The sequence below is a fragment of the Triticum urartu genome, chromosome 4A (assembly GCF_056163025.1).
Source record: "Triticum urartu cultivar PI428250 chromosome 4A, HENAU_Tu73, whole genome shotgun sequence".
In the NCBI taxonomy this organism is placed as follows: domain Eukaryota; kingdom Viridiplantae; phylum Streptophyta; class Magnoliopsida; order Poales; family Poaceae; genus Triticum; species Triticum urartu.
In genome coordinates, this window is record NC_141876.1 from 576,934,777 (window position 1) to 576,948,759 (window position 13,983).

General features: G+C 49.1%; 2 protein-coding genes and 1 pseudogene across 2 annotated transcripts; all 3 read left to right on the forward strand.

Moving 5' to 3' along the window:
• Positions 1-450, forward strand: LOC125554295 (BTB/POZ and MATH domain-containing protein 2-like). Its single transcript, XM_048717870.2, has one exon. It carries the CDS (start codon positions 1-3, stop codon positions 448-450), a length of 450 nt encoding a protein of 149 aa, XP_048573827.2.
• Positions 387-1,225, forward strand: LOC147976768 (BTB/POZ and MATH domain-containing protein 2 pseudogene; annotated as a pseudogene).
• A 9,952-nt stretch (positions 1,226-11,177) lies between these two features.
• Positions 11,178-12,446, forward strand: LOC125554296 (transcription factor MYB8). The gene is made up of 3 exons (XM_048717872.2): positions 11,178-11,452; positions 11,625-11,754; positions 11,856-12,446. The coding sequence occupies exons 1-3, from the start codon at positions 11,320-11,322 to the stop codon at positions 12,379-12,381; spliced, it is 789 nt and encodes a 262-aa protein (XP_048573829.1). The 5' UTR covers positions 11,178-11,319; the 3' UTR covers positions 12,382-12,446.
• The last annotated feature ends 1,537 nt before the right edge of the window (positions 12,447-13,983 follow it).

The following is a 13,983-nucleotide window of genomic DNA, read 5'->3' on the forward strand; positions in this document are numbered from 1 at the left end:
ATGTCCGGCTCCAGCCTGTCCTCCGGCGGCGGCATGCCGTGGCAGACCGCTTCGGCCATCGTTGCCCGGCCATTGCCCGTCTCCGGCTCGCACGTCCTCAAGATCGACGGCTACTCCCGCACCAAGGGCCTCGTCAACGGCAAAGGTGTCTCGTCCGAGACGTTCGTCGTTGGGCGCCATCGCTGGTACATGAGGTACTTCCCTGACGGTCACTCGGCAGGACAAGCTGGTTGGATATCTATCTACCTCTATCTTGTCCACACTGATAGTGCCGATGATCAAGTCCACGCCCGGTGCAAGATCAGCTTGCTCGACCAGGACGGGGAGCCGGTGCCGGCGCACGGCACAGACAGCCAGACCTGCTACACCTTCTCCAGCAACACAGGGCCATGGGGCTCCTCAGCTCATCACCAGGAAGGACTTGGAGGAATCACTTTACCTCAAGGATGACGTTTTTAGTGTCAAGTGCGAGATCACTGTGCCTAGGGAGATCTTCACGGAGCCCATCTCGCTGCTGGTCGCCGCGCCACCGTCCGACATGCACTGCCACTTTGGTCGGCTCCTCTCCAGCGGCGACGGGGCGGATGTCACGTTCGAGGTCGGAGGCGAGACGTTTGCGGCGCACAGGTGTGTGCTCGCCGCCCGGTCCACGGTGTTCATGGCGGAGCTGTTTGGGCCGATGAAGGAGAACACCGATGCTTCTGTACGCATCACTGACATGGAGGCTAAAGTGTTCAAGGCCATGTTCCACTTCATCTACACAGACTCTCTGCCGCCCATGGACGATGAGCAGGAGCTGGTGGTCATGGCCCAGCATTTGCTTGTTGCGGCTGACACGTATAACCTCGAGAGGCTCAAGTTGCTCTGCGTGGAGAAGCTCTGCAATCACATGGACGCAAGCACCGCCGCGACTACGCTGGCATTGGCTGAGCAGCATTCCTGTTGCGGGCTCAAGGACTTGTGCTTCAAGTTCCTTGCGTCACCTGGAAATATCCTCAAGGCCGTTGTGGCGAACGACGGCTTCGAGCATGTGAGGAGCAGCTGCCCGTCTGTCCTCAAGGAGCTCGTTGCCAAACTTTCACCTTGATTTGAGACAGGCACCGCCCTCTTTGGCTTTGATTATCCTGCAATTTCATGTAGTAGTACTGAATGATTTGAGATGCCGCCTTCTTTCGGTTGATTATCCTGCAATTTCATGTCGCTAAAATTGAGCTTGTTACTGGATCTCAAGGAGCTCGTTACTCAATCATGTACGATCAACAATTTATGTACTACGTACTTCTATTTGGGTTGCCTTTTCATGATAGATTATCGAGGAATGCTACATCTACTGACAATTACATAACGTTTAGGGGCTGATGTTGATCTGGCAGATTTTAATTGGATTAAGGTGGAAGGAAGGGCCCCACCCTCGTGAAAATTAGGGGGGCAGTGGAGATTATTTAAGAAAAGGCCTGTAACCTTTTGTAGCAGCTCCGTACATGTAGCATTTTTGTAGATTATCAGTGCCAAAATTATCCCGTGCTACCCAAAGATCAAACTTAATATATATTTACTTTGAAAAAATAAAACCCCCCAACCCCAACCCCGCGTGAGATTTTTCTGTGGGCCCAGTCCTCATTTTCCGTTCAAACCCCACATCATCCCATAAGACTAGCCACAGTGGAGAGTAACATACACTAGTAACATACACATAGGCTATGTTACTACCTTCATAGTGGGTAGTAATTTAGATGTGGTGTCATGCAAAGCTTTATTTATTAGGTAATAGACTCATATTGCATTGGGAGATGTGATGTTACAGTAACTAGCTAAGTTACTAGGACTACCTCTCTTCATTAACTCATTGCCACATAGACAAATTTGCTGAGTTGGACTCGAAGTTACTGCTGAAATTACTCCCACTATGCCTCCCACTATGCCTAGTCTAACAAAATTTGCCTATGTGTAGCATTGTTCTACACTGCATGGTTTCGCCCGAAAATCCTACATCCACGTGATTTCATGGCATCTATGACGTCGACCCTCAAATCGCCCACAACCGTCCGGACCGTGTTGTTCGGACAACATAAGTTATCAGGCCTGTATCGGTTCGCAGGGTGGTCTGTATATTCTTTTTTCGGACCGCTCCTAAGTCCGCTTCTCACCACACTGGCCCACCCAAACCCCCCACCTGCCCCTCCCGTGCTTTCCATCAAACGCACGGCGCCGCTTTCATGTCGGCATTGATGTCGTGATTTGACTGGGCAGGAGGGCGGCGCTAATGGACGTGACCTCTCGGACGTCGTCGATTCAATGTTGACACCGCGTCCTGAGGAACCAACTCCGGCCGCTAGGCCATATTAAAGTGGGCTGATCACCCCTTCACCTTGGCCTCGCCGCAGCTATTTAAGCCGTGCGCCGGCGACACATAGAGCCGCACTTTACCTCCCCAAGCACCGACCCCCTTTCCTCCCCTATTTCCGTGCCCGAGCCTCTCCTCCTTTGCGACCCTAGCTGAAGCGATGCTGTAATCGTGGTGCTCCACACCGGTAGGTGGAGTAGGCGAGGCTCCTCCTCTAGCGGTTCTTGGCGCCACCCACCCACGCTCTCCAAGGAGGAGGTCGTCATCTCCTCTGGTGACGAGGAGGACCAGGTGCCGCCGCAGTTGCCCCGACTTCTCAAGGAGGCTGCTCTGATGGATGATCCGTCAGATCAAGATAATGACAGAGCGGTCGCTCTGTTACATGGGCCCATCGTCGACGCGCATCAAGGAGGAACCGTCATCCCCGCCGCGCTACCGCGTGAAGCGCGAGCCAGCGTCCCTGCTCCGGCCTACGAAGGACGAGGCCGCCTCGTCCCAGCACAACCGCGACGTCTAGATCAGACGCCATGTGAAGGACGAGTCGGCCTCGCCGCCATACCACCGCGGTGTCCGGGTCGGACGCCGGGTCAAGGAGGAGCCGACATCCCCGCCGTGCAGCCGGTACATTCACATGGACGTGCCACTGTCCCCCCCCCCCCCGTCCCCCGTGCTGCCACCGCCTTGCCATCAAGGATGAGTTGCTTCCTACGATCAAAAAGGTGTGGGTCCGCCTCCTCCACTACCTCAGAGAAGGCAATTACGGAGGTGCCTCGGGCTCGAGGGCCGTCGTATCCGAGGCGGAGCGCGCGGCAAGGCAGCAGGCGAGGTACGACCGACGCAATATCGATCGCTGCTCCGCATTCGCCAAGAGTGACATGGCGCCGGACTCGGTCCGCAACGACCTTGATCTCGTCGCCGCGTGGGCGCTCGACCACTTTGCGACCATTGCGGAGACAGCTGCCAGGCGCGGCCGCTGCCTTGACAGTGTGCTCGCCATGATCGGTGAAGAGTGGTCGCTTAGGGACTTCTCCGCCAACGTCGGTCGTGGCAAGGCCGCCGCCAAGGCTCCGAAGGCCACGTTGGCAGTGGCCACGGCGACACGTCGCATGGCGTAGCAGGAGGCGGAGTGGCTCCTACGAGAGCGGCAGGCAGGCACCGGAGGGCCACGATAGCCTTGTCCGACGGACAAGGCTGTCGCGGCCCTCCGGTGCCATTTCGCCGCTAGAGGGACCCCGACGACGACGGTGACAATGACACTGACGGAGACAACGGTGTGGCATGGCAGGGCGGCCACGCGTATGAGGTGGTCGTTCAATATAGAGTTTAGGTTTTTTTAGTTTTTCTTTTGTTAAACGAACGAAATATTGACCTTTTATGTAAATTATGTCCGAACTTCAACAAAATCCGCCCGGTTTGAACGAATTTTGTCTAATTAATTTGATTTATTGGCCTAATGTATGTGGGCAGCATTGGATGGTGGCCTCCAACAGTACCACATGAAATAAAATAATTATAACAATTTTGCAAACCATATTTTGGGCCTTATGAATATTATCTAAAAATGAATTTATGGTTATAAATAATTACAAAAATATATATGCACTCCAAATAAGAACCAAATAAAAAACAATGGGTGAAACCCTATCAAAACTAGCTAAGATCTAGCAACATAAGCAGAATTTAAATTAGTCTACTTTAATAGTCATCATTCTCTCAAAAAACAAAGAAGGAGCAAATCCCTGACTGCTTTCCTCCTCCCCAAGAAAAGTCTCCTCCCTTCTCCCGTTGACGCCGCCGCGGATTCGCCCCGCCTCCAATGGCCTTCGGCCTGTGGAGGTGCGGAGGATCTCGGCCCCCCGCCGGCGAGAGGGACCCCGTTCTCGGTTTTTGCCAGGTTGAATGTCTTGGTTGGGGCTGTGTGGCGGCGACGATGTCTCTTAGTAGCAATAATATCTCCCACGTTCTATCCCCGTCCCGATGGTGCGAATAGCGTAGTCGGAGGATGTGTGGAGGTGTGTCTTCGTCGGATCTCATAGGATTCGGTCGGTGCTGGTTTTCCGTGGATCTATTTGGATCCAGTTTTTGTTCGTCTCCGTTTGTGTGCTTCCAGGTTTGATCTTTATGATCTACAATTCTCTTCATCAGCGATGGTTACTGCTCTGGTGTGTTGGTCCTTTGGTGCCTTAGCACGATGATTTCCCGACTATCTACTACAATAAAGTTTGCCCGGCTCCGATGATGTAGGGGCGATGACGGAGGCGCGCCTTCGACTCACTCCAGTGCTTGTAGTCGTCGCTAGGTGGTCCATAGACCTGGTTGTAATTTTTTTTACTCCCTCCATTCCCTTGTACAAGGTCACTTCGTTTTTCGTGTCAAACTTTGACTTATAATTTTGATCAACAAAATATGAATTATAGTTCATAAAAAATATATCATCGCTAAGTTCTTTACAATGTGCATCCAATGAAATACTTTTTGTGTCATATAACTTACTTTTTGTTGGTTAAATTAATGGTCAAGTTAGACATAGAAATATGAAGTGGCCTTGTATAAGGGAATTGAGGGAGTACCTCTTGTGTTCTTTGTACTGCCATGGTTGATGAATAGATTAGAAATTTCTCTCGCAAAAAAAAAAACTAAGTCATCATTCCAAAATTTGGCAATTTTGGGATGTGACAATTTGAGTTCATCTTAAGGGTGAAATACCCCCATGCCTCACCACATACATGTATCAATATGTGCCTAGGGTCGGGTGACTGAATTCTGGTTGAAATAATATTTGGTCGAACTATTTTGGCTATAGAAATTGCATACAACCTTAGAGGAAGATGATGAAAAAAAGAAAAAATGTTCACCTCGACAAGATGAAGAGTTTTATCGTTGATCAAACAATCCTGAGGATTGAAACCATACAAGCCACAAAAACTGATGTCGACAACGTGGTATGTGGTCCCCATGCAAACTGTGATCATACAACTTAAGTCCTTAATTAGAGCATGTACAACACCGGATATATCAAATCCGCCCCTACGTCTGCCGACATATCCGGGGGCGTCCGTGAAAAATGACCGATCAATCCTCCAATCGTGTCATGCACAACCATGTACTCCCTCCTGTCTTTTTTAGTCTGCATATAAGTTTTGCCTGAAGTCAAAGCATCTCTACTTTGACCAAATTTATAGAAAAAAGTATAAACATTTACAATGCCAAATCAATATTGTTAGATTCATTACAAAATGTAGTTTCATGGAATGTATATTCGGTATGGTAGATGTTGATATTTTTTAATATATATTTGGTCAAAGTTTGTAAAGTTTGACTTGACCCAACTCTACTACACGGAGTAAAAAGGACCGGAGAGAGTATCTCATATCCGATACCCTTAATTCATATTGTCCATGCAACGTGAATGAAACTACATAGATGATCAACAAAATTCTGGAGCATAAGACAAGCAGACATAGAACCAACGGCATAAACATCAGAGTTAGTATGGGCCAAAAGAGATACTCCCTCTATCCATTTATACAGGCCCTAACGCGTTTGACGATGCAAACTTTGATTATATGCTAGAGCAATAATATATGGCATGTAAGTTGCACAAAGCATATCGTCAAATTCATACATGAAAGGAGCTTCCAATAATATAATTTTCACATTAGAGCAAGTACAACAAGGTGACGTGGGCGGGCAGTAAGATTTTAAATATTATATTTTTACTGAGGTGGAAGAGTGAGGAGAGGAGAGAGAAGAGAAGCATGCTACTAGTTAACAGCCGGTTGCATCACGTGTTTCTAGAGACTTTGTGAGAGAGTGGGGTGGGCCATGTGTGAACAAAGTAGTACACATTTATATCCAGCTATTGCACTTGCTGGCTATAAGTTTGGCTATAGATGATGTGGCAACATCATATAGCCAGCAGCTTGATCATATACTATTAATCTTATCAATAGTCAAAGCAAATCTCAACGAACACATTAGGCCCTATATATGTGGATGGAGGGAGTAGTTTAAATATCATAGTTCAGCCAGCAAACGGACAAAGATCAAAACTAAAATTACTAAAAATGCAAACGGAGAAGGAGAGGGCCGAGCATCTTCACCACTTCTTCGCCGGTCCTTTGGCCTTCAGGTCACCGGTGCGGCTGTAAGCCTCCGTGTAGGCGTTGGTGGTGGTGGTGGTGGGGTGGGGGGGGGGGGGTCGTCAGAGTCATGGGATGAGGAGTCGATGAAGCCGTCCATCCTCCGGACGGTGCGGTTCTGCTGCTTCGCCTGTTGGGCGGCTTTCACTGCCGTTGTTGTCTTCTCTGCCGCTTCTCGCTCCGATTGCACGATACTGAGTCAGACGCCTTCACGTTCTTCTTACGGCGCCGGCAGGCATCTGTCTTTGCTATCATCAGTGATCGGAGGAGGTCAACCGCGAGGAGCTGCTTCTCTGCATCGGGATCCAGCGATGAAGATACGTCTGTCTCCATATACCATACACTATACACCTAGACTGACCTGAGGAAGATGCGTCCATCTTCGATGTCGCCACTCTCTCCCTAGCCTAGCCAGCTGCCTCTCACGGCGGGCGGCGCAGGCACGGGCACTCATCGATGCTCGTGAGGAGCAAGCGCCAGAGGGGAAGAAGGAGGGCATCGGGGAAGCGGAGCGGAGCGGGACAAGCTAATGCGTGCATCCGTGATGCTTCGTCGAGTGACGGGACGGAGTGGAGCCCGAGTTGTTGCCCATGTTGATCCGCGACCACTGCAGTGTATATCTGGCCATCCTTCGGGTCGGGCCGGGCTTCAGGCCAGGCCTACAAAAGCTCGACGCGAAAAACCTAGGCCCGAACCCGGCCCATCATGCAAAGAGCCCATCGGGTCTCGGGTCAGGTCTTTTCGTTAAACTGTAAATATGACGGGCCCAAGCCTGGCCTGGCCCGGCCATCGAGCTCAAAATCTAGGCCCAGGCCTGGCCCGTGGACAAGGTCGGGTCGGGCTGCCCATGGCCGCAGTGTAATGCGGAGAGCCAACTTCTCGTTGTCACCAGCGTTCACCTCGTGAACTAAGGCGCCCCGATTGTCCTCGGTGCTGAACACGGCATCACCACTGCTGCTGGTGCTCAACATTGAGATGGAAAGGGGAGGGGAATCAACGAAGAGCGGGGTGAAGAGTGAGAGAGTGAAGTTAGGGTTTGGTCCAGTCAGGTTTATTAGTGGGGAGAAAGTAGGGTCCATGCGGGCCAGGGGTAGGCCGGACTGACCTGACGAGCGCGTTCGTGCAGCTTCATATCTGCATCATATATGGGCTGGTCTGAAGGGTGCTGGTCAGTCCGGGTGTATAGTATAGAGGTTGTTCGAGGAGGCCAATTGGGTCAAGGAAAAGTGACCGGTCAGTACAGAGAGTTCAGGTGTAGATGCTCTGTCCAAGTCAACCATTAGCCTGGCGTCAACTGAAGTCCTGACCAGTGTTTTCTTTTGTATGCGAAAAGCGAGCACTACAAGCATGTTTGGTTGCCATCCACGTTTTGCCACATTTTTGTGCCGTAGGTGTGGTAAATTGATGCAAATGTTTGGTTGCAGTGGCATGTCACACTTTTTCAGTCACATATCCCACTTATCATAGACTCAGTTGCTAGCCAACTTTTGCCACAAACGCTGGCGACCAATTTGATCACCATAAAAACTGTACAAAAATGTTTGTGAAACTTTTGTCACAAAGGTTCCTAGCTAGCACGACTAGTCCGGCCGGCCGAAGGACGTACACGTACGGTGCCGACGGATTCGTATCCTTGCTCAGTTGCTCTCTCCCCCAACCTCTAGGTGCGTACGTGCACTGCTCTGGGTACGCCGGGACTGGTGCCAGCGATACGCCGGGGTGACGTTTCCTTTGGTTGGTGTGGGTGTGGGTGTGGTCGGGCCGGCGTGTGCAGCACAGCAGACGGCCTATCTTCATCGATCCCGGCCGCGTGCCTTGTTTCTCTGGCAAACGAACGAGCGTCGTTCAGCGACGTCCGTGTACGCATTCTTATCCATCTACCTCTACTGGCAACGATGGTTCGCCGCGAACGGACGTGAGAACAACCCGGCCGGCCGGGGCGAGGGGAGGGGAGGGGTTGTTGGACCTGCAGCTGACGGCGATGCCCTGTTACCGTCGGCCATGCCCTTTTGGGCTTTGAAGGCAACCCAAGGAGTTAGGCCCGTGTCCTGCCGCTGTAGGAGTGGGTGCTGGTAGGTGCATTCAAGAGTCTTTTCACGTAAGTTTCCTGGTCCTTCATGGCCAAGGTTTTTTTTTTCCTGATAAAACTTCATATCTATCCATCGACTGTCAAAGTAAGTATAGAAGACCCTAGAAGCATAAAAAAAGAAATTGAAGGTCCATAGCCCATTTAGCGACGAACACAATTACTAGAGCGAGCCGAAAACGCGCCGCCGTCAACACCCCTCCCTCACCGGGACCAGACAGACCTTGTTGTAGTAAGTAATAAAGTTGTCGTACAAAGATCACATAGGATAAACACACCAGAACAACAACCACTGTCGATGAAGAAAAACACGTTGATCAAGAAGATCTAACCTACACACACATACGCAGACGAATGAAGAACGGATTCAAGCGGATCCATCGAAGACAAACGCCACCCCCCGGCGGTGCATCCCACCCCCCGACGATGCTGGCGGGGGCTAGGCGAGGAGAATATTGTCCTATTTTCAGGGAGCAGTCGCCTGCTTGCCTTTCTGAGCAGGACACAAACCCTAAACAGATAAAAAAGGCACCTACAATTGAAATTAGAGCCCTCCCACTGGTAAGGATCGAGATCCACCATGCCTCTCATGGCCTAAAGCCGCAATAGACGAGATAGATGTGTGTCGCACCGACATGGGGCGAGCAGCCCTAGCTGCCTTTGAGTTGCTAGAGCACAACCAAGGGTACGCGTGCGTAAATTAAAGTTTTAGCGGTGTTCATGACATTGTGTTTTTTTTACCATATAAGTACAGATGTGTATTTTCTGCAAGTCCGGTACATTTGATCTTGCGGAACTCCGGTTTGTGTCCTCGTATGACCTTTCTTTCGAATCCATTGAGTTATAATTTGGTCCTCGTATATGTGATGCAGCTGTCTCCTCCCTAAGAAAAGCCTAGGGTTTCTTTGTCTCCCACCGGCGCCATCGTCCTTCTGCCATGTTTTCGGTGGCCTTAGGGCCATGGCGTCATGGTGGATCCCGGCTCTTACCGACGGGAGGGCAATGTTTTCAGATGTTACTTTGAGTTTTGTTGGGCTTTGTGTCCTGCTCAGGAAGACGAGATGGTGGTGGCTCCTTGAAGATGAAATAAAAATTTTCGTGTCTAGCCCCCGTCCCAGTGGCGTGTCTAGCATCGTCGTTGAGCGAGTGAAGGTGTGCCTCCTATGGATCTGTCCTTGGTAGATTTGCTCGGATCTGGTCGTAGTTCGTCTACCTTCGTGTGTCTTCAGATTGGATCATTTTGATCTATGCTACTCTTCATCGACGGGGGTTGTTGTTCTGCTGCGCTAGTCCTATGGGACCTTAGCATGACGATTTTTCGACTGTCAACGAAAACAAGTTTTGCCCGACTCCGATAAGGGAGGGATGACGGCGGCGCGCCTTCGATTTGCTTCAGTGCTTGTAGTCGTCGCTGGGATGTTTATGGATCTAGATGTAACTTTTATTATCTCTCGTATTCGTTGTATCCAAGATGAATAGATCAAAACATTTCTTGCAAAAAGAAAATAATTTGGTCCTCGTACGACCTATCTTTCAAATCCGCTGAGTTATGTTTTGGACTTAGGGACCTCTTCCCTGCACTATAGTGAAGATCATGTAGTCCGACATCATGCACTTGAGGGAATCATCCCCAGACAATGTCCGTTCATCGCTCATGATTCCTATCTTTTGGAACAGATGACTTATGTGCTCTCTAGAACATTTATTGATACTCCCACTGTTTCATAATATAGTTAGGGACCTCTTCCCTGCACTATAGTGAAGATCATGTAGTCCGACATCATGCACTTGAGGGAATCATCCCCAGACAATGTCCGTTCATCGCTCATGATTCCTATCTTTTGGAACAGATGACTTATGTGCTCTCTAGAACATTTATTGATACTCCCACTGTTTCATAATATAGTGCATATAATTTTTTTGAGAAGTCAAACTTTAGAAACTTTAACTAAATTTATAGAAAAGACTATTTATATCTAGAACACTAAATATATAAAATATGAAATTATGCCTTATAATGAATCTAACGATATATGATTGACAGTCTATATGTAAATTCTTTTCTCCAAAATCTAGATCAAAGATTGTTGACTTGTACTATTAGGTTTAGAAGGAATGTAAGAGGAGTCTCGGCAGTAGCTTGCAAGAACTGCAAGATCTATGTGCTAATTAATGTAGTCTTATTTGAGGAACAGGGATACATGTATCTAGACTTTAACTAATTCCGGTCAACTTTCTATTAAACCCATGTATCGTATGCTTTGGGCCGTACATGTTAGATGTCCTGTTACAAAAATTGATTTGCTAACATTCCACTTAAAATTGAAGTGCTTTTGTGGCTCATGTGTAGGAACGGTACATGGACTAAAGATAATCTCTCTAAGAGAGGTGGACAGGAAATGAAAAATATCGTTTATGTGATCATAAAGCAATATGAAGGAAAAAGTGCTAGTCTTTTCTTTTCTCAAGGAAGCAGATGTCAACAATGGTGCTAGTCTTTTCTCCAGGAAAAAAAAGGCACGCACCACGGAAGAAAAACCCTGATGTGTCCTTCCAACGAGGAGGGGTTGGAGCATTAATTGGGAGATACCTAATATCTATATATGGAGTAGTGATAAACACAACGCCTTGGTCGTCTCCTCCGCCAGCTTCCAACAAGCTATCGGTCTGCTGCTCTGCCTACACCGCCGCGCCGATAGGATAGCTGAGCTGAAGAGCGGCATTCTTGTTCGGCAGCTGAGCGTGGCATGTCGAAGGCGCCGCGCGGCCCCAGGAAGCCGGCGACGAGAGGCCCTTGGTCGACGGAGGAGGACGCCAAGCTGACGAACCACATCGCCAAGCATGGCCTCGGCCGCTGGAGCGACATCCCCAGGCTAGCAGGTATACTGTGTAGAGAGTGTGCACAGTAACTCGCGTCACGGTCGATTGTATAGTGCTAACACATCTGATTTTATCATGCTCTGTGTGTGCAAGTCCGAATCGCTATGCTAGCTACTCCTAGTTTGATGGAATTATCCTTTGAGTAATTGTGTTGTATGGTTGCAATTAATAGGCATTGAGAGGGGCGGGAAGAGCTGCCGGCTGAGGTGGTTAAACTACCTCCGGCCGGACCTGAAGCGGGCCGCGCTCTCGCAGGAAGAGGAAGATCTCATCATCCAACTCCATTCCATCATAGGCAACAGGTACATACAAACTCATCCGACTTAGCAAGGCGGATTGATTGATCGACGAGGAGGTTGTTCATTTCATCATTGACGAGGAAATTCATGCATTGGATGGGCAGCTGGACTCTGATCGCGGCGTGCCTGCCGGGGCGGACGGACAACGGGGTCAAGAACTTCTGGAACGCCTCCATCAAGCACAAGCTCCGCCGGCGTGGCATCGACCCGGACACCCACGAGCCGGTGGTCGACGAGGGCAGCAGGAACGGCGACGCCCAGTACATCCTGCCATCCCACCTTGAGGCAGGTAGCAACGCGTGCAGCCATGGAGCCCTGACGCTGCCGGACTCCATCACTCGCTACGTGGACACGGACCCGCTGCAGCTCCAGCATGGCGTTGTACTTGTACAGCCGGCGGTGTCGAGCTCCAGCACGGTGGGCTCTGACCCGTCCGGCTCCGGCTCCGACACCGGCGAGCAGTGGAACAACCTCGTAGACGGCAGTCAGCTGTTCGATCTGACGGAGAGTAGCACTACTACTACTACTAAGTCGGGCACCACCAACCACGCCTGCTCCCATCGCCGACTGGAAGCTGGTTGGAGCTGCTCCGCGAGTACCTTGAATGGCTCGGTTTCGTATTGGGTGTAGTATACTTACTTATATCGGTTGGTGCTTTTTCGGGGGAAAAAATAACGGCTGGTGCTTGAACTGAACTGACTAAAACAATGTCGTCAACGGCGGCGAGCAATCTATTACCGCCGCGCGTGCGCGCAATACTAGACTCACGGGGTGCATCCGACGGACCTTTACGGGATGGCCAACGTGCCCTCTCATAATTCGCCCCCCCTCCCCCCCTATTTTCACTGATGGGCCCGCTGCCCTTAATTAAATCCTAGCCATTAATACTTAATCAACCCCGTAAAACCCCGTAAACACCCTGTGAGTGTAGCATTGCTTTATCCGTACGACCGTACGTGCCATATATCCGTCGCTGCTTATTGTTAAGAATTAATTAACACCCGTTGAATAGGAATAATCTCTGTTTTCCCTCCAAGGCCTCTTCCAATGCATTGATGCTTAAAGATGAGGTGTTAAGTGCATAAAAGAATGTAGCAACTAATCTCTCAATGCATTGTCGCTTAGCTTTTGTAGCTAAGCTTTCCTCATATAATTGTCGTTGAGCCCCGCTTCGATACACTCCCTACTAAATGTATAAATGGTAAAATTGACCTTTGCTAAATTGTACCTAATTTCATACGTATGATGGGTCGCCCTCTTGGTTTACATCCACCCGCTGTAACCAAGTGGGACAGCTGACTTGTCGTGCCTAGTTATTTTTTTTATTCTTGTTGTTGGCATCTTCTAAGTTTGGTTTTCTTCTTCTTTTTTGTTTTGTTTTGTTTGGCCTTTTCTTCTTGCGGTTTTATTCTTTTTATGTTTCTTTTTTCATTTTCTTAAATTCGTGAACTTATCTTTTAAATGTGTGAACTTTTATTCAAATGAATGAACGTTCTTCGACCCGCAATGTCCAACTCGAGTGGATATCAATGGTGCTTTGTAGCTTGAGGTCGGATGTTCGACTCCACGCCCCACTTTTTAAGAAGATGTGAACCATCAAATCAGAGCCAGATGGATGAAACAGAGGCAAGCTTTTGGCGTTCTCTCTGACAAGAGAGTGCGACAAAAAATAAAAGGCAAGTTTTATAGGACAGCGATTTGACCTGCAATGTTGTATGGTGCTGAGTGTTTGCTGACTAAAAGACGACATGTTTAACAGTTAGGTGTGGTGGAGATGCACATGTTCAGATGGATGTGTGGCTACACAAGGAAGGACTGAGTCCAAATGATGATATATAAGATAGAATTGGGGTAGCACCGATTGAAGAGAAGCTTGTCCAACATCGTCTGAGATGGTTTGGGCATATTCAGCGCAGATCTCTGGAAGCTCCAATGCATAGCGGACGGCTAAAGCATGCTGATAATTCAAGAGAGGTTGGGGTAGACCGAAATTAATATGGGAGGAGTCCGTAAAGAGAGATCTGGAGGACTGGAAATCACCAAAGAACTAGCCATGGACACAGGTGCATGAAAGCTTGATATCCATGCGCGATAACCATGACTTAGTTGTGAGATTTTATGGGTTTCACCTCTAGCCTACCCCAACTTGTTTGGGACTAAAGACTTTGTTGTTGTTGAGTAGTAGTAGTTAATGTTTTTCAATTTTGCAAACTTTTACCAAATTAGTGAATT

Coding starts and splice junctions, on each gene's coding strand:
- LOC125554295 (XM_048717870.2), top strand. CDS start 1: ATGTCCGGCTCCAGCCTGTCCTCCGGCGGCGGCATGCCGTGGCAGACC.
- LOC125554296 (XM_048717872.2), top strand. CDS start 11,320: ATGTCGAAGGCGCCGCGCGGCCCCAGGAAGCCGGCGACGAGAGGCCCT. Junction 11,453..11,624: donor CGACATCCCCAGGCTAGCAG/GTATACTGTGTA, acceptor TGCAATTAATAG/GCATTGAGAGGGGCGGGAAG. Junction 11,755..11,855: donor CATTCCATCATAGGCAACAG/GTACATACAAAC, acceptor TTGGATGGGCAG/CTGGACTCTGATCGCGGCGT.